Raw genomic sequence first — 20,856 nt, 5'->3', positions numbered from 1 at the left:
ACCTCCCAAATACTGGAATGACATTACAGGTATGTTACCACATCTAATTTCTGGATTGCTGGGATGCAAACCCAGGGCTTTCTTCACATGAAGCAAGCACTCTGCCAAGTGAGCCACATTCCTAACCCTATAGCGCTAATTTTAAAACTAACTTTTAGGAAAGCTTTCTTTCGGGATTTGGGATATAGAGGAGAAGAAAGGGAACTAATCTTGATTGACCCTTATTTGCTTGCACATGTGTATGTCTGTGTCTGCACTTGTGTGCATGTGACTAAGCAGGCTTTAAGTGACATATATTAATTGTTTTATACCCATGAAAGGTATTGATTGTGCCTTAATTTTATAATGAGGAACAAACTCCAAAGAAAGATAAGGCTTTGATTAAAGAAATGGTGGCCTTAACAAAGGCTCACAGGCCTTTGGTTGGCTTCCATGGGATCTTTTTCTTTGATACCAGGAAGATGTCAACAGAGTGGGGAACATCCTCTCTCATTCCCAGGTTTTAGTAATGTCAGATCGGAAATTCATTTACAGTTTTCTTTATTAAAAAACAGCTAGCAGAGCACAGTGGCTCCTGTAGTCTCAGCTCTCCGCTGAGATGCGGCATGGGGATCATCAATTTGAGGCCACTTTGGGCTGCATACTGAGGCTCTGGGGGTGGGGGAAGAGGGAAAAAGAAATAATAGAAAGTTACAGCTGAAGACTTACTCAAAACTGAAGTGCTCGGGCCTCCAGCAGGGAAGAGTTCTATTGAGTTTGCCAGTTTAAGAATTCTGACTCCTTTGCTCTCACCCACCATGTCATGGAAGGCTCTGGCTTCCTTTCCACACTTTATTGGACAAGTGAATAAAACAGTAGACCTGCTTCTTGTTCCTGAGAATTCCTGAGCCTCCCCAGGCCCCACTTCCTCATGCAGATCACTGTGTGCTGGAGCACAAAGTCCCAGGTTTTAGGCTTCTAGGCTGTAGGCTGTAGGGATTGGAATCCCAGCTACACAGTTAGCTTAACAAATTGCTTCACTGTTGCCTTAGCTGCAAAATGGGACTAATCATAGACTCTATCTGTATGTTATGAAGATTAAGTGTGTTTAAACAGTACCAGGTACAAGTGAATGATACATGCTTATTTATGATGATGATGATGATGTATAAAGTTTAGAGACGTTTCTTCTAATCCTAGAATTCTGTTATTTTAAATTTTTTATTAGCATATGTTAATTACCATCTTCATAGATTTCCTATGACATTTTTATATATACATAATTATTTTCAATCATGTTCATCCATCCATGACCCTGTCCTGCTCTCCTTCCTGCTTGCTGATCCTCTTCCCGTTTCTAATGAACCACCTATGTTTTGTTTTGGTTTTGGTTGCCCCAGTGAGCCTCATGAGACTTATAAGCGTGTGGGAGGGGATTTGTTTATAGAAGCAAGGGCACCTTACCAATGGCTACACCACCGACGAAAATGTCTCTCCTTCCTCCATCAATCATTAATGCACATAAATCCTCAAGGAAGAATGGACCTATGCATCTCTCGTCGTTTATTGACAGGGTGTTGACAAGCCTAATATCCTGGTGCAGATGCTAGGTTGTTAATCATAGCTGCCATGAGCTTAAGCCTGGAATAGCCACGTCATGCATGGAAGTTAGTGTTTTATCACAGTCCATTCCTTCCTCGGCTGCTTACATTCTTTCTACTTGGTTATTTTCTAGGAGCCTTGGTGTAAGTGATACAAATGTCCCACTTACGTCTTAGCCCTTGTCACCTCGTATTTCATGCGCTGTGATCAGTTATGCATTTCTATTCTTACCTCTGACCGTTACAATAAGAAACTGTTCTGCACAAAGCTGACAGACAGCAGCACCACAAACAGCCATTTAGAACCGACAGCCTTATCATGTCCATTAGCAAAACAACCGTGATTTTTCCCTGTAAGGCTGATGACTGCTCTAGCTATTGGCTATTGATTGGGTTTACAGGGGGATGTGAGTTCCCTATAGCTGTCTTCAGACACATCAGAAGAGTATGCATAGGATCCCATTACAGATGGTTGTGAGCCACCATGTGGTTGCTGGGAATCAAACTCAGGACCTCTGGAAGAACAGTCAGTGCTCTTAACCGCTGAGCCATCTCTTCAGCCCTGATATGCACAAGTTTCTTAAGTCACCAGAAGCATATCCTTTAGGCCAGATCTCTTGGGAAGGTATTCGCCGTGATTTCTGTGAGTTTGAGTGTTATCATTGATGATGCTATAGTAAGATGCTGCAGGGGTTGCACATCACAGATGGAGACGTGTTGGACAGTTGGCTGCACATGTGAGCAATACTTTTTCCAGTGAAGTAGAAGTTGCCTTAAATGTATTCTGATGAGTTTTGGTGGAACCATTGGAGAAGTTCACTCTTACATTAGTACAACAAATACCATTTTGTTGTGTTGAGTTCTTGATAATAAATTGCCTCTCATAAAGCCTCTATCCCTCAAGAAGCCATGCTAAGTCTTGTTTCTTGTGATTGCTTCTCATCTCCGTACCTTTTTGCACAAAGACATTTGCTTCAGACTTAATATCTACTTATGCTTTTTAAACTATACCTTATTCTTTATTTTCAAGCATAGTCTTCTGGTGGGGAGGGGACTCCATCTCTACAGTTCTGAGCTCAATGCTCTTTGGGGTAGGGTCTAGGAAGGCTATGAGGAGAGGGACATTTCTGGATTAAGCACTTGTGGTTTCTGAAACTTCCTGAGGTGGAAGAAAGAGCATGGGCTCCATGTCAGAAGTCTCAGTCCAAGGTTGGATTCAGGTAGCCTTGCAGTGTTGGTAGCTACTTAAGTGCTGCAGGACTTCTGTTCTTCTGGAGGGTAAAGGGACTTCTAGGAGAGAAAATCCTGGTGGCAAGTCTTTGGAAAGGAAGTGGCCTCTCCCAACTCAAGCCAGGAAATGTGAATTAAATGGTGATAAGAAAAGGATGGTCCTGCCATCCATGAGGAGAGCTGGTGAGGGTGCCAGCTGGTCTTTGCACAAAGCATGGGTATAATAGTGTCAATATGTTTACACCTGTTGACCATATAATACCACCCCTAGAATCCACTAAAAGGAGAACCTCAGGAAAGGGACTAATTTATAATTAAGGGATTTTCTTTTCCCTCAATTAGTTAATTAACTAATTAATTCACTGTATATCCTAATTGCAGCCCCCTTTCTCTCAGGGTCCCCCTCCTCTCAGGCCCCCCTCCCATGGGCCCTCCTCTATCTCCCCTCCCATTCACTTCTAAGAAGGGGGAGGTCCCCTTTGGGTACCAACCCGCCCTGATACCTCAAATAACTTCCAGGACTAGGTACATCTTCTCCCATTGAGGCCAGACAAGATAGCCCAGTTAGAGGAACAAGATCCACAGGCAGGTAAGCCCCCACTACAGTTGTTGGGAAACCAGCATGAAGACCAAGCTGCACATCTGGTACATATGTCCAGGGGTGCCTAGGTCTTGCCTATGTTAGTCTTTTGTTGGTGATTCAGTTTCTGGGAGCCCTCCAGGACCCAGGTTAGTTAACTTTACTGGTTTTCTCGTGAAGTCCCTATCCCTTTAGGGTTCCTCAATCTCTCCCCCGACTCTTCTACAAGACTTCCTGAGCTCAGTCTAATGTTTGACATTAGACTGATGGGTGGGTCTCTGCATCTGTTTTGGTCAGTCGATGGGTGGAGCCTCTCAGAGGGCAGTTATGCTAGGCTCCCGTCTACATGTATGACACAGTATCATTAATAGTGTCAGGGATTGGTGCTTGCCCATGGGCTGGGTCTCAAGTTGGGCTAGTCATTGGTTGGCCACTCCCTCAGTTGCTGCTCCATCTTTGTCCTTGTACTTCTTGTAGTCCAAACAAATTTTGGGTCGAAGGCTTTGTGGATGGGTTGAAGGCTTTGTGGATGGGTTGAAGGCTTTGTGGATGGGTTGAAGGCTTTGTGGATGGGTTGAAGGCTTTGTGGATGGGTCAATGCATTTAACCCTCCACTGGAAGTCCTGCCTAGCTACAGAAAATGGCCACTTCGGGCTCTGTATCACCCACTGCTAGGAGTCTCAGCTCTAGGGTCACCCTCATAGACTCTCTGGGTCCTCCTCCACTCTAGGTCTCTGGTATGTCCTAGAGATGCCCCTCCCCATTTCCATTCACTCTTCAGGTCTTCTCTCACCAGCTCCCCCTATACCTGATCCCCATTCCCTCTCCTACCCAGTTCCCATCCTTCACTTACCTCCAATGACAACTTTAATTTCCTTCTAAGAAACCCAAATAGCTTCTTAGGGTCTGTGGATTGTGGCGTGGGTATCCTGTACTTTATGGCTAATATACACCTATATTACATGCCAAGTGAGTACATACCATGCATATTCTTTTGGTTTTGGGTTACCTCACTCAGGATGATATTTTCTAATTCTACCCATTTGCCTGAAAATTTCATGATGTCTTTGTTTTTAGTCACTGAGTAGTAAGTATTCTATTGTGTAAGTAAACTACATTTTCTTTATCCATTCTTTATTTGAGGGCATCTGGGCTGTTTCCAGTTTCTGGCTATTATGAATAAAGCTGCTATGAACATAATAGAGCAAGTATCCTTGTGGTATGGTAGAGCATCTTTTGAATATATGTCGAGGAGTGGTGTAGCTGGGTTTTGAGATAGAACTATTCCCAATTTTCTGAGAAACTGCCAAATTGATTTCCACAGTGGTTGTACAAGTTTGCTCTCCCACCAATTTAAGGGATTTTTACTATCTAGTTTTAGAGTAACTAGCAATACAGCCAGAGTTTTAAGCAGAGGCCTGACTCAGGGGACCAGATGTGGCTATCATTCTATTACACCAACTGAAGGAACGAGCAACAGTAGAAAGTAGGGAAAGGAGATTTAATCAATACACTGGAAATTGGAACAGATAAAGGAGTCCAGGGACCCTGAGTTTGTGTATGGGGACTAACCTGACCTTTAAATTTAAACAGAAGAACAGCCAGGGCAAAGGTCAAAGGTTATGAGTAATTAGGCAGTTCTGGTAAAGATGTGGTCATCTTGATTATTGTCTCACATCAGGTTCTGCAACATGGTGTGATGCAATTACTCTCTTAAATAGGCTGCTTCAACTCCAGGTTGAAGCTTAGCTATCTCAGATAATCACCCTGATGGGGTGAGTAGCCTGAGAATGGCACCTCTATGCCTTCAGCCTGGAAGGGGTTGATTAGGTATCACCAGGTTCTAGACAGAGATTCTTAGAGTGAGTACATACTTACTGTCGAGTCAGCGTGAAGGCAGAGATGACATGCTTTTATCCTGGTTATGTGGGCCCAGGCCAGGAGCCAGTGCTTTGTAACAGACTTGATTTCTAAGAGTCTGTATGGCTAGTATGTGAGTGTTGCAGCAAAGTGAACATAGAAACTCACAAGTGTCCTTTTAATGCACACAGTGCACAAGTTAAAACAGCAAGGGATGTTTAATATTAAGGAAAATGCTTGTGATAGAATGCCATGCTGATGAAAGAGAATGGTAGCATCTTTCCAGAGTGTGGTTCTAGTTCAGGATGAAACAGTTTGTACATATACACACATATTCTCCCTCACATGCACACACACACACACACACACACACACACACACACACCATCACCACCACCACCAAAGAAATTTGAGTATTTTCCACGTGTGGTAAGAAATGCATTTTATCTTTTCTGCAGGTTCCTTTATATCCTTATTAAATGAGCTTATATTTATCTTACATTTAAAACAAAAAACTATTTTCAGAGAAAGCAAATAAATGGATACATAGAGTGAACTATCTGGGCTAGTTGATTTCTAAGATCCTTAAATTATACATTCTATGTTTTTAATCAATTTACTTAAAGAATTTCACAGAGGAAGCAATGTTAAAGGATGAACCAACCTGTATTTTATTCATTTAAGAGGCTGCAATTATGAAAGGGCTTGTTGGCTTCCAGGCCTTTAACCCTCCCCCCCCTCACAGAGTAAGGGGTCAGACACTAAGATGGGGGGTGGGCAGGCACCTTTGTTAATTAATGCTCGTAAGTAACAGCTAGTTCCTTCCTCCATCACTGCCTCCGGTGAAACTGACTGAGCACAGTCATCCATTGCCGTTTGGAACCCTAAAGGAGATCATTAAAGGTTTAAATATTAGAGATAGAAGACCCCTAGGGCTTGTGAAGCAAACTGGGGCAAGTAAAGAGATTTGTTTCAATATGAATCAGTGGAACACAACAGCTAAGTACTCGAGTCCTGTTGTGGGCGAAATGGGCTTCACTAGTAAGGACAAGGTCAGGCTGAAGACCTTGGATTGTTACCTACTCTGAATTTTCCAAATACATAAAAATCACCATCTACTTCCTGAAACAGCTGTAAAGAGAAAACAAGGCAGTGGAGAGCCACCGTCTGAACAACTCCTGTCTTAAACTATGTGCTTAATAAGTGTTAGTTTTATTATGATTATTAGGTCACTTTTTAAAGTCATAGCTTATAAAATCAGGATAATAGTAGAGACTATTTTATAGGCGTGTTAAATAAATGAATAGATGCATATAAGCAACATAGCTCAGCTAGTTTAAAGGCCTCGAAGCCAGTGAGCCCTTTCATAATTGCAGCCTCTTAAATGAATAAAATACAGGTTGGTTCATCCTATAACATTACTTCCTCTATGAAAGTTTTTAAGTAAATTAATTAAAAATACAGAGTATATAATTAAAGGATCTTAGCAATCAACACAGCAAAATGTTATGAACAAGAAGCACACAAATACATACATTGACATTCTAAAAATAAATCTTAAAAGAAAATAAAACCTAGAATTTTCAGGTTATTTCTTTCCCCATCATTCTAGTCTCTCTAAGAAAATCAGTTTGCAAACGCCATGTTTGGTGAACGTACAGCTTTTCCACTCCTGGGCCCACTAGAGGAGCTGAGGCTGCACAGGAGCTTTGAAGACCCTGCTTCCAGTTGTTTTTTTTTTTTTCCAATATGGGCCAAGACTGGTTTTCCAATATGGTCCAGGAGAGGACCAAGGTCCTCAGGATGCAGGAAGGAAGAGCTCTGAGTTGGATGCTTCTCCCATAATGCTGCTGTGACCTTTAGGCCTGTGGAGATTTAGAACGCACACTCCCATAGGCTTGTAACAAGCCTTCTCTACCTCAGGGAAAGGGGAGACTGGATCCAAAGCCTCTGGCAAAGGTCTGCTAGCCTTTCATTTTCTCAGCTGCCATCCGATGACCAGATGGCCAGCTCTTTCCCCAGGACGCTTCCTGACTTACATTTCAATGCCCTGGGTGGCCAATTCATACCACATGTGATTTGAATTTAATTCAGTTGTCCCACGGACAATTATATTCAGCCCTAGGTTTATACAACTTTAAGTTTTTATCTATATAAGTTGTTTTTTGGAAAATATTCACGTGAAAAAATTCTGTTCATCTGAAAAACACACCATAAAAATCCCAAGGCAGCTTTGAAGTTTACTCTAATTGGAACTTGCAAGGTTTTAATGTGGAAAAGAGTAGAAAGGCTGTGTTGACTTCCTTCCCCATTCTTACCAAGGATCTAAGACTGTCTGGATGTTTGGGTGGGTGGGTTGCTCTGATCATGAGATGGCTTTTTAAAAAAAAAAAAAACCACAAAATTCTATTTTTGAATGTTTATTTTCTTCTGTAGGGGCTCTTAGGGCACATGTTATAACTTAGCTGTAAGTCAGAGCCAGGCAAGGTGGCCCATGGTGACCCATGGTGGCCCATGGTGGCCCATGGTGGCCCATGGGGGCACATAGTGGTGTATGGTTTTACTTGGTGGCCCATGGTGGCACATAGTGGTGTATGGTGTTACGTGATCACCATGATGTCTGTGTAACATGGTTCTAACTTTAGTAATTCAGAAGCCGAGACAGGTGCTCACTGAGTGTTTGAAGATAGGCTTTGCAGTGTCATAATACTCTAAATCAAAGTAAGTGAACAAATAGATACTAGACATAGGCAGATGATAGATAGGGAAAAGATGGTAGGTTCACCACCAATAAACTTGTGAGCCAAGCAGCCTCACTCACATGGAGGATAAAAGGAACTACTTATCATCTTCAGTCAAGAGGTAATAACTACGTGGGATGCTGCTGAGAAGAATAGTAGACTAAATACCAATTCTGCAGATATAAACCAAATTAACAAGGCCATGTGATAGGTTTGATGTCTGTGCTGGGGCCATGCAGAGGAGATCTGTTGGTTGCCATGCTTTATATAACTACCACTGTAAAATCTGGAGAGGAGTTACCGTGAGTGCTGTTCTGATCAGGGAGCATCACTGGTATTGGCCGCTGGGAATGTCCATCTCAATGAGAAGCCGCAGGGCTCAGGGATCCACTGTTGTTCTTGATGTGCCCAAGTGATTGCAGAAGAGTTTACATCAACACAGAGAATACCAGCTCTTAGGGCTCAGCCACACACAATCAGGAAAGAAATACAGGTGCATAAGGCTTCCTTATCAATGAAATGATACTAAGTTACTTTCTTCTGGTCAGGACGGCTTCCAAGGAAGAAAGTTTAGATAAAGAAACCCTTGTGGATTTTTATGAGAAAGAGTCCAACACAGGGTGATTTTACACTTTCAGAACATTTTCACACATTGGAATCAGCTTGTATAAGAATATTTAGAATATGTGATTTTCACATGAAGGACAAGCGGTGGTGGGAATGGTCAGGGAAAGCAGAGCTGGCTTGCAGGCGAGACAGGAGGAATTTGAAATACTGTGCAACAGCTGAACCTTGAAAACAAGCTGACGGGATTTGCTTCTATTGCAAAAACAGAGTTAAGAGTGATGTGGCTCAGAGCCATGGTCTAAGCTCCCATGAGGAATCTAGCCCGGTGCTCTTTCTACTTCAACCTTCAAGGGACTCCAGTAACTCTCTGATCCGTGGGTACCCATAACAGTGACCTAATTAAGCCACTGGGAGGTGAATTATGAGGAGCTGACTTGGCCCTATGTTGAGACCAAGAAAATTAAATTCTTAAGAGGTGTTAGGCTTCCCATTAGAACGTTGGTAAGTAATACTGGCTGCCATCAGATGCATCAGAGATACGACAATCACCATCATCTTGTCTGGGGAGATAAAAGACCCTTTCATCATGCATGGAATCTTACTCTTTGGGTGTCTTTGTTATTTTTCTGTTTTTTGTCCTGTTTCTGCCTTTTCCTTTTCTGTGTTTTGCCATGTCTTGAAGTGGAAGAAAAACCAAACCAAACAAATGGAGAATGTTTTCTATGCAGAAGCTAATTAAAATATAAATAAAATACAAAAGCATCCATAAGTTTCTATAGCTCCTGAGTCTGCAGCCAACTCATAGGCTCTGATGATGGAAGAATGCTTTTTCTTTGTTGTTGAGTTTGTAAATTGTTACTGTTACACTCTTTTTACCTTTTCAATTGCATAACCTCTGGTTGATTTTGAAATGATATAATTCAGTTTCTTATTCTGCATTCTACTTTAAGACTGTAAGGGAAAAACAGAAATGTACCTTGACATTTATTGAACTTACTCTTCCCACTCTGCTTTCCTGAGAAAGATTAACTTTCTTATTCTGCTCATACACATTGTATTAAGGTGTTCATTACAGTCTTTATTTTTGTTAACTTAATGCAAGCTGGGATCATCTGGGAAGATGATACCTCAATTAAGGAAAGTGCCACCATCAGATTGGCAGGGCTGTGGGGCCTTTTCTTGACAATGATTGATGAGAAAGAGCCCAGCTCACTGTGGGAGGGCTCACCCATGCTCACTGTGGAAGGGCTCACCCATGCTCACTGTGGGAGGGCTCACCCATGCTCACTGTGGGAGGGCTCACCCATGCTCACTGTGGGAGGGCTCACTCATGCTCACTGTGGGAGGGCTCACCCATGGACAGGCAGTCCTACCTCCAGATTACTTCCCTAACCTCCATTCATGATGGTTGTAAACTGTAATTGAAATAAACCTTTTCACTTCTAAGTTGCTTTTGGTCATACCATGGTGTTTATCACAGGAGTAGAGAGAAAACTAGGATAACTGATAACTTATATTCATGTGGGTTTCTGACCAATATTCTTTCATGCCAATTGTCACTTGGTCTCATGGGGAAACAAGAGTGGATGATCCCATTTGCAAAAGAGGAAGCTAAGTCAGGTTTAGAATCCAGACCTTCAGAGCTCTGACCTGATCTGATCCTTCCATGACATTGGCAAGGGAGCTTCGTGAATGAGATCAGTTTTCTCTTTCTTTTCTTGGCTCTTCCTGGTAGATGGACACTAGGACTTAGATTGGACCTTATTGCCCATTTAAGGACCAACTATGATATAACCGGTGAATGAGTCACTGACCCATTCGCAGGCTCTGTGCTTGTTTGAATAAAAATGGCCCCATTGGAACAGCACTATTAGGAGATGTGGCCTTGTTGGAGTAGGCGTGGCCTTGTTGGAGTAGCTGTGGCCTTGTTGGAAGAAGTGTACCACTATCACCTCTGGTGCTGTGGACTCAGGACTCAGAAGTAGAACTCTTGGCTCCTGCAGCACCATGTCTGCCTGCATGCCACCATGCTTCTTGCCATGAGGATAATCAGCTAAACCTCTGAACTGGAAACCAACCCCAATTATATGTTTATAACAGTCGCCATGGTGGTTGTAGTGTCTCTTCACAGAAATAAAGCCTTAAGTAAAACAGGCTTTAGGTAAGAAGTTATATTCTTTACCTGATTTTACCTGTTAAGATTAAGAACTTAAAGAATATGGTGATTAGTGTGTAAAAGTCAGTCTTAAGTAACAACAAAAGGCAAAATAGTACCAACAAGCCAGGAAGTTTATATTCTTCTCTTATAAAATTGTGGGAAGATGCTGTGTTGTGGTGACTGTCTTGTAGATGCCCTAGGGCTCATCCTCACTCATACAATTCTGCCAGACTTGAAAGTCTGCCGGAGTCTGGCCAACAGGCTGGATGGAGACAGGAAGAAAAATGACAGGGGACTGTTACAGTTAGCTTCAGCTTTTGAGTTGATACAATCAGAGTCGTCTGGAAAGAGGACATCTCAAATAATGAATTGTTTCCATCAGACTGGCCTGGAGTATGTCTGTGGGCAATTATTATTATTATTATTTATTATTATTGTAGGGGGGCCGAGCACACTGTGGCCAGGGGAGCCTGGACAGAATAAGAAAGCTATTTGAACACCAGGGAGATAAGCCATTAAGCAGTGTTTCTCCTTGATTCTGCTTCAGTGCCTGCCACTAGGTTCCTGTCTTGAGTTCCTGCCCTGACTTTTCTTGATGACAGCTTCAACCTGCAAGATAAAATAAACCTTCTTACCCAAGCTGCAAACTAGGACAGGACCTTTTAAGGAAAGCTTCTCAGAATACCATGCGATGCTTCTTTTAGCCTGTTAACTAGAATTCGGTCACACAGCCATCTCTAACTGCAAGACAGTCTATGTTCTAGTGACCATGTGCCTATCTAAAGTTTCTATTTCTATAAAAGAAGATAGTATTGGGTAGTGTGAAACAAATGCACTTAAAGAGTTTTATTAATTTTCTTGAGAATTTCATATAATATGTTTTGATCATATTCATTAATCTCCTCCCCTTAACTGCTTTCAGATCTACTTCAACTTCTATACCTTCCCACTTCATGCTTTGTTTTAATTTATATCACAGACACACACACACACACACACACACACACACACACACACACTGCATGTATATATGTGTACTGTGGAGACCAGCAGAGGGAACCAGACTTCCTGGAAGTGGAGTCACAGACAGTTGTGAGCTACTCTGTGGGTGCTGAGAATTGGACCTCTGGTTCTCTGAAAGAACAGTTAGTGCTCTTAACCACTGAACCACTCATCCATCCCTATGTCTTCCTCCCCCTACCCAATTCAATAACCCATTGGCTTCAGTTTGTGTTGCCCATATACTTCCATTGGAGTGTGGTCAACCTACTAGAAGACACACCCTTAAATAAAGCAGACTATCCCTCCCATAGAAGCCATCAACTGCACAAAGCTTCTCAATTAGGAGTAGAGGGGTCACGAGCCCCTTTCCATTCCTTGCTGGAATGTAAACTGGCTTGATCTTGTACAGCCCTTTTACAGGCAACCACAGCTGCTGTTAGCTCATAAGTACAGTGGTCTGGTCATGTCCAGAGACACTGTTTTGCTCTAAGCCTTCTCAACTTCTACCTCTTACCCTCTTTCCACTCCATCTTCCATGATGGTCCCTGAGCCTTGGGAAGAATGTATTATAGGTGTCTCATTTGTGGCTGAGAACTCCAGTCAGCAGTTTTCTGTATGTCAATGAGTTGTGAGTTTCTGCGCTAACCATTGCCCACTATACCAACCCCCACCCTCACACTCATGTATTTGCAAGCACCTGTACATCTGTGAGCACACACACAGATACACATGCACACACACACCCCTCTTCTCTGATGAGGTCTGAGAGCTTTACTCATTCTGCTTCAGGGCTGGCCCACCTGGGTTTGCAACAATTGTAACTTCCCAAGTAGCAAATGACAGTCTAGTCACAGATAGAAACTGAACACATCATAGTAAGTTACTATAAGAGAAAGGAAGGAATATTTGCTGTAGTATCTTAAAATACATCCTAGAGCAGTTTATTTGGCTTTCTAAGGTTGTGGATATAAAATAAAACTGAGTGGTTTTGTTTTATTTTGGCACATCTTACCTTTCTTATTAAGACATTGCTGGCCAAAAATGTAACATCATCAAACACAAATATGTGAAATATAGCAACACCCCTGTGTTGGGGGAACATCAACTGAGAAAATGCCTCCATCAGATTGGCTTGTAGGGAAGACTGTGGGATCATTTTCTTGAATGCCAAGCACAGTGTGGCCCTGGGTGGTATGTGAAAGCAAGTTGGGTAAACCAGGGGTAGCCAGCCAGTAAGCAACATTCCCATGCTTCAGCTCCTGCCTTGGCTTCTTCCTCTGATGATAGACTGAGATTGAGAAATGTAAGCCAGTGAAACCCTTTTGCTTTTGATCATGGTGTTTACCACAGCAATAGACAGCAAATGAATAAAGGGGCTAAGAAAGCATTCTTTCTATATACATGTGTGAGTATATAGAGATGCAGCTTTTTTTCTATGTACGGCCACACCTCTAGCCATGGTTGACTCTGTTCAGCTACTTCCTTGAAGATGGTATTAGCTTTGTCTGGATTTTTGCCACTATAGGAATGCTCCATTTAGCTGCTTTGATCTCTGGGGGAAAGATTCCCAATCTGCTTAGGGATCACAGGATAAAGATATTTATATATGGGAAATATGAGATGAATCGGAAAGGCTGGTTGGCTGCACAGTTACTTTTGCAAAGGTCTCAGAACATGGCATTTTCCAGGGTTAAAAATCCCAGTGTTGTAGGTGTGTAGTTGACTCAAAGTTGATCTGACCTTTTCTGATAATTTTTGGTAGCTGAATTTACTTGGTGTCTTGGGGTTTCTATTACTGATAAAACACCCTGACCAGAACTAATTTGGAGAGGAAAGGGTTTATTTCATCTTACAGTTTGTAGTTCATCATTCAAGGAAGTCAGGGCAGAAACTCAAGTCAGGAACTGGTCCACAGGCCGTAGAAGAATGCTGCTTACTGGCTTGCTCCCTCTCTCTTGCTCAGCCTGCTTTCTTATATAACCCAGGACCACCTGCCCAAGGATGGCACCACCCACAGTGAGCTGTTCCCTCCCACATCAATCATTAACTAAGAAAATGCCAGGCAAGACTTGCTTAGAGGCCAATCTGATAGAGGCACATTCCCATTCGGGAGTCCCTCTTTTCAAATGACTCTAGCTTGTGGCAGATTGACAAAAACAAAAACAAGAAACAAACAAACAAACAAACAAAAAATTAGCAAGCCCACTTGGCATCTTGACCCATGATTGATAGTATTTTCATGATGGTGGTTCTTTTTTCTTTTTTCTTTTTCCTTTAAACAATGTCTCACTTTGTAGACCATGTTATCCTTGAAATCACAGAGTTCTACCTGCTTTTGTACCTTAGAACATTAAAGGCTTGTTCCACCACAGTCAGAAAAAGTTTACAGCATTTTTACCAATTAAACTGTAGTCTATATGAATAAACATAGGGAATTGTTTCCCCAACTTATTCACTCATTTAAGAAACAGTTGCAGATGGACCCTATTTTGTTCCAGGTACTTGGACACATCTATAAATAATTTTTAAAAATTCACCTTTTTGTGAAGGAAATGGCAAGGGCTAACATACAAGTGAGTGGATTGGCTAGGTGGTCATTAGTTCTAAGGTTAAAAACAAATCAGAGAAACAGTGTGGGATGATCCTTTTGTGAGACAATTAAGTGTAGCCACGTTGCAATTTTGATGTTTGACAGAAAGCTTGAAAGTGAAGAGGAAGACAGGGGGCTTGTAAGGGTGAGAGTGTGTGGCTGGGGATGGTATTTACTACAGAGGAACCAGCAATCGGAGAAGCCTTTGTGGGAGAGAAAGGAGAGAGACTCATCTTACTTGTTGAGTAAAGGCAAACACTCTAGCATGGCTGTGTGGTGTGGCAGAGCAACAGACAGTGGGGACCTCAAATGGCAGAGGTCAGTAGGAATAGCAAGTGTTCTGCTTTTATTCAAGATGCAAACCCATGGAACATTTTTGAGCAGAGAAGTTACACAGCATGCACAACTGTTTCTTGGAATCTCAGCCATGATACTGAGACACGTTCAAAAGGGGAAGCTCGAACAGGAGGCTATTGCCCTGTTTAGACTGGACCGGGCTGATCCACCGAAAGCGGGCAGCAGTGCTTGTCTTCTGGATATATTTTTAAAGAAAGCCTATTGTTTTTCTCTGAACAAATTACTTTAACTGCTGAAGCTTGACTCAATTCCAGTGTTTAATGTCACGGTTTCTGGTACTCTAGGGTCTACTAGTGGTTCACTGCAGTCTCTACTATGGGTTCAGCTCACTGGGCTCCAGTCGAGTGAGGAGACTGACTTAAGCAAATCCACTTTGATACTCGTTTTGATTGTCTGCAGAATTTATTTCCTTGTGGCAGAAGAACTCACACAGGTTAGCTGCTTGACAGTCAGCTGGAGAGCCTGATGCTTTGGTTGAAACAGTCGTCTGTAACAGGTCACCTATTACCGTCACCTGATTCTATTGGCTGAAAAATGTCACAGGTTTTTTTGGCACTCAAGGGAAAAGGCCTTTCAGATACCAGAAGGCTAGAATTATCGCTTTTACCCTGGGACCTGTCTAGCATGAAGAACAAACCGGAACCAGCAGGCTAGATATTAAGAGTCACACACACACACACACACACACACACACACACACACAAAACGGAAGCAGCCAAAAAACTGGAGTTGCCATTCATTATCTTAGCCAGAACAGGGGCAATTAGGAGCATCATATAGCTACTTAGGGAAAGAGCTGCTCACTACACACTTAGGTGGGGATGACTCTGAGGGTAAGGACTTAGGGGAGGACTCATCAGCATGTAAATGGTATTCAGTTCCAAGAAATATCCCTGGGGATAGAGGAAAGACACAAACAGGCCCAAGGAATGAACCATAGTGTCCAACATTATAACATCAGTTAAGGGCTGATGAGATGGCTCAGAGGGCAAAAGCTAGCCTGAGGACCTAAGCTTGACCCAAGAAACTCCATGGTGGAAGGGCAGAACCAAGCCCAACAGGGTATGCTCTGACTAGACACCCACACATATGCCTACATATTCGCAGGTAAGTTTAAGCGTGTTTCTAAAACAATACAGAGTTGTGTAGAAATCGGTAATGAAAAAGGGCCGAGCAGGAGTGCGGGGTAGGGGAGCCCATGCAGCGTTTACGTGTTGACTGAGCTAGCTCAAATCCCAGAGAGCAGTTTTCTCAATCCTTCACTTCTCTCTTTGACTGGTTTTCTTTTCTGAGAGATCTTGGAGGACAAATGGTAAAAAAGATTTGACTTTGTTGTGAAAAATTCCACAACCAAATTTGCATTTTTACACAAATAAGCCTGAGTGTGGACAGCACGGTCAGTGGGAGTCTGTGAACAGCTTTATTTTAGGACTGACATCATTAAAAACAGGCCAATCTGTAAAGCTTACACCCCCTCAGGTGACGCAGGACAGATGCCATCTGTGAAAGGTTTCAAACAATGATGTGGGACAGACTCCCCTGTAATGTAGCAGAGGTGGACCCTACAAGGCATTTGTAAACTCAGCACAAGCACATCTCTTTATCAAAGACATGATCTAATGACGCTAATGCCTGAAAGCGTCTGCGGTAAAGATAATGAGAAACATGGTGATTTAAAAACGGAAAGGAAAAAGCCTGCTGTTTGGAGAAATGCTCGCTGTGTCCAGCTTGCTCAGTGTCTTAGCAAATCTTGTCCCAAGATGAGGCGGGGGCTTCATTCTGCTTTTCCAGTACTCTGAATACCGGGGGGTACTAGTGCCCACGCTTCCTGCCACCCTCCATGCTGTGCACGGACATCCCTTCCGTTCCTTATTGCAGAACCCGTGCGCCATCTGCAACATTGTCAACAGGCTGAGTTTTCCCACCGTTGGTTATGTCTCTTCAGACTTCCCTCACAGATAATAAGAAAACTACTTGTCAAAGCGTTCTGAGCTTTTACGAGGTTTTTTTTTTTTTTTCTGTCACAAGAGGTGACCTAAACTTCTTGACCATTGCATCCGTGTCTGCAAAGTAATACTTATTTCTACTTCATCGAGGTGCTCACCAAAGCCTTCTTGGCCACTAGCTGCTGTGCTTCTAGGGCGTCAGGGCGTCAGGGGGTGGCTGTGGAGGGTATGAGCCGGTGTGTAGAGCATGCAGGGCTGGGAGCGATATGGAGCAAAGGAGTGTCACACGTATCTTGTGCACACTCACTGACACATCCTTTATGTCCACTTACTTATTCTCCAGTTCCTCTGTAGGAAAATACTGAAATTGTGAAGAGGGTAAGATTTTTCAAGCAAGAGCTCTACCACTAGACCGCCATGCGCTTGGGTTGGCATGAGACTTTTCCGCGGGCATAGAACACAGCCACTGGTCATCTAAACGTGTCCTGGATTTAGAGATAGACTGTAATCCATTTATTTTAAAAGGCTTCTCAGTTCTTATAGAATAGAAAAAAGTGATAATGTGAAAAGAAAAACAGCTCCATCTAAGTCAGTCAAGTACGTGATGCAGAGTCTTTTAGATGAGGTTGTGATGTGTGCTCGCACGGCGCTGTGAGCCGTGCACTTCGAGACGTACCACTCTCTCTTCACGGTTCTTTTCTTGTTTAAACAACACTTGAATGCTTGTTTAGAAGAAAAACCACTTCCACCAGTTTCCACTGAGGAGGCTCTTAGGTGATCTCGTTACCCATCCGAGTTCATTGCTCCAACCGTTAGGCATACTTCCTAGCCGGATTCTATTCATTTTCAATTACCCATGCTCTAAAATAATGTACAAAGAATGCTATCGGATTACTGACACATGTCAGCCCTCACTTAGCAAATAAGGAAATGAAAGCAAGGAGCACACCCCTCGCGCTGAGCTGGGAGAGTCTGCCTCTGTGCTCCAGCAATCAGGCTGGGAATCCTGCAGGACCACACAGTTGACATCCTTGTAGAGGTTCATTGCATCCGGAAGCAAGAGCTACAAGCAGAGTAATGAGATGGCTTCCTTGCCTTTTGGATGGGCCTGAAGGTCAAGTTCGTTTATTTGCTTTTAATTTAGCTGAAATTAGAGGCCACCTGAAAGATCCCTTTGTTAGGAACAGTTCTTGAAATAGCTGCACAAACCTTTGGTCCCCCTCATTTTCCTCCAACCTTTTCTGTTTGCAGGATTAGGAAAACACTTGGGAGGCACATTAATCTTGCCAGTGTTGTCAGGAGTGATCAGCAAGTTTTATTAAAAAGCCCCGATTGCCTGAAAGGCCACCTTGTCTGCATTTGAATGGAAAGAGCATGTTAAGATCTTGGGGCACGCTGTCAGGACCGTTGGTCTTGCCCCCTGGACTTCAAGCTGACACTCTGGGAGGAAGTGCAGAAACCTTGTTTTGTTGAACAGACTGTGCCTGTGGACAGAGCTGGCCCTGCCACCATGCACTCTCTGGGCTACACTGGGCCCAAGGCTCTGCTGTTCTTGCTGCTCCAGCTGCCTCTGCTGCATCTGGACCTGGCCAGTGCCACCTTCATCAGCATCAACCAGGGCCTGAGAGTGATGAAGGGTAGATCTGCCTTCCTGTCTGGAGATCACCTGAGGTTTGCCATCCCTAAAGAGAAGGATGCCTGCAGAGTGGAGGTGGTGATGAATGAGCCCATCACCCAGAGGGTCGGGAAACTCACTCCACAGGTAGGTCACATTTCGTTTCTGTTCAGAGGTGTGTGTGTGTGTGTGTGTGTGTGTGTGGTGTGTTTACAGTGTGAGAAGGCAGAGGGAATAGGTAAAGGATCTCTCAAGTCACTGTTACAAGTGTGTAGCATATTTGAAATTAAGGCATTGAAAGACACAGGCATGAGGTCCTATTGCTTTTTCCAAAGAGGTAGAATGCATTTTTGAATATTTTAAAAATGATATTTATTCTTTGTGTCTGTACATGGGCATGCCACAGCATGTTGTGGAGGCTAAAGACCAACTTTCAGGAGTTGGTTCTCTCCTTGAACCATGGGGAGTGAACAGGCCATCAGTCTTGGTGGCAAATGCCTTTGCCCTCTGAGTTACCTTGCCAGCCCTGGGTTTTAATATTCTTGACTGGATTCAGATAATAAGCCTGCCACTGGCATGGTTTAATTTGAATTATATTAGCATATTGCAGTTAGTAAGGGTTAAACTCATGTAGATGTGTACACTTTTTCTTAACAATGCACTGCTATCAAGAAACTTTTCATTGTCTCTTCTCATTCAGAAGATTTCCGAGTCTAACCAGGTCCCTTCACCTTAGAGAGTAGCCATTAATCCAGTTAGAAAAAAAGAGGACGTAAGAAAATCACACATTTCTTGGTCTTTTATTTTAGGGTAGGGGGAGAAAAAGGGGAGAGAGAAGTGGGAAAAGAGGGAAATTGAGGAAGATTGAGAAAGAGAACGATATTGAGAGATTGAGAGAGACAGAGAGATGGACAGAGAGATTGCGGTGAGCAGTCGCCTGGAGGGCATGTTATGCCCAGCCTTACAGGGTTATTCTCTCACCCACTGCAAGTGAAGTATCTTTAGAGAAGGTAGCAAGGCCACTAGGCCGCTTTCTTAATCGGGTTCTATTAGTTTTGAGACAATTTTTGGTCATATTCAGACCTCAGAATGACAAAGGTAAATCATGATGACATGTGTGTGTGTGTATGTGCACAAGTGTGTATGATGACATATATGAATGTGTGCATGCATGTGTATGTGTTTGTATGCATATGTGTGTGGCCTCATATATATATATATGTATATGTATATGTATATGTATGTATATATATGTATGTATATATGATTCTCTCTCTCTTTATATATATATATATATATATGTATGTATGATTATCACAGACTTAAGACCTCCAAGCCATCTCTGATTTTAAGGCAAAATTCTAGTCATTAGAAATACATTATGCAAAAGAGACAACAAATACCCAACCAGATTAGGAAATTTTTGACTGTCCAGAACACCTCCAAGATACTCTTGTCATTTACTGTTTGGTAATTATTTGACAAAAAAGTCCAATGTACTACTGAATTTGTGTGTGTGTGTGTGTGTGTGTGTATTTCTAGGAGTAAACATGACAGAGAAAATGGATTTGCAGCATCTCAAGTGGACATGTGATCTATAAATTCTAGAATTTATTTCTTGGTAGCCATTAAAACGCTAAGCTTCATTACTGGCTTATAGTGTGTCATAGATTATTTATAGAAACATTATTTCTTTCCAGTTTTTTTTTCCTAAGTTTAAATGCTGATAATTTCAGCAACAAAATAATAAGATTCTCAGGTAAAGTCTGGCTTGAGGAGAATTGATGTTTGTTTGAGAGCTAGAGAGGCTCAGCTCTTCCCAGGGATTTCTTTATTATGAATTTTTGAGTTAAGCATGGCTAAGTGCATAAGTGCATATGTATAATGCCCCCTCCACAGCTAAATAAACATTATTCCTTAATAGCGCTTAACAGTAAGCTTCGAGCTAGGCTTATGTGAACCCATTCCTAGCAAGACTATTGTGTTAGCAACACCCTGCTGTGTAATGAACAGCTTTGTGGGATTTGCACAGAAATGCTTTGTTTAACATCTGTTCAATTAGTATGTTCATTTCATTACTGAAGTTTGTCTTAAAACCAACAGGTCCATTCCCATTGCATATCTGGAAAGCCTCTTGCGTGGGTTCGTGCTAGTGCCTTCTGTCTCTGTAATCTCCTGAACAGCCATTTAGACAGGTTGATGGCAGAGTGCTGTCTCAGATTCCAGGGCCAGACTTCTCCACCCTCAGCATTCCACACCTGGACCAAGGCAAAACATTTTCTGGGTGGAAAATCACCTTGGTTTAGTGCTGAGCTTGCTGTTTTTGAATCTGAAATACAGCATTAAGAAAACATCTCTAGTTTGAACCACTTCGTTGTCATTAAAGTGAGTAATGAGTCAGGAATGTGTGACAATTTAATTATAAATTGTAATTGAAAAGCAGTTGAAGTGGAAAAAACCAAAGCTAGACAGTAATTAGAAAAGGATTTAGCTCTCCTTTGTTTTAGTTAGTAAATTTATGGTCAATCATGGTTGTCGCCTTTTATAAAAGGAAAACATATTAGGAAACACGGAACAGATGTTTCTTTTAACAAAGCAGATTGTTTCTTTATTGCCATGGCTATTTGTCA

General features: G+C 42.4%; 1 protein-coding gene across 1 annotated transcript in view; it reads left to right on the top strand.

The window, feature by feature from the left end:
- The window catches only part of Frem1 (FRAS1 related extracellular matrix 1), a 148,672-nt gene that overhangs the window by 11,196 nt on the left and 116,620 nt on the right, over positions 1-20,856 (top strand). The window contains exon 2 of the mRNA XM_028753636.1: positions 17,863-18,373. Coding sequence (XP_028609469.1) covers positions 18,122-18,373 — 252 coding nt within the window. The 5' untranslated portion in view covers positions 17,863-18,121. The remainder of the gene's footprint in view (positions 1-17,862; positions 18,374-20,856) is intronic.

Source organism: Grammomys surdaster, unplaced genomic scaffold (genome assembly GCF_004785775.1).
Source record: "Grammomys surdaster isolate TR1022 unplaced genomic scaffold, NIH_TR_1.0 125951, whole genome shotgun sequence".
NCBI lineage: Eukaryota > Metazoa > Chordata > Mammalia > Rodentia > Muridae > Grammomys > Grammomys surdaster.
The sequence above is the reverse complement of the archived record's forward strand: the minus strand, read 5'-3'. Positions and strand labels throughout refer to the sequence as shown.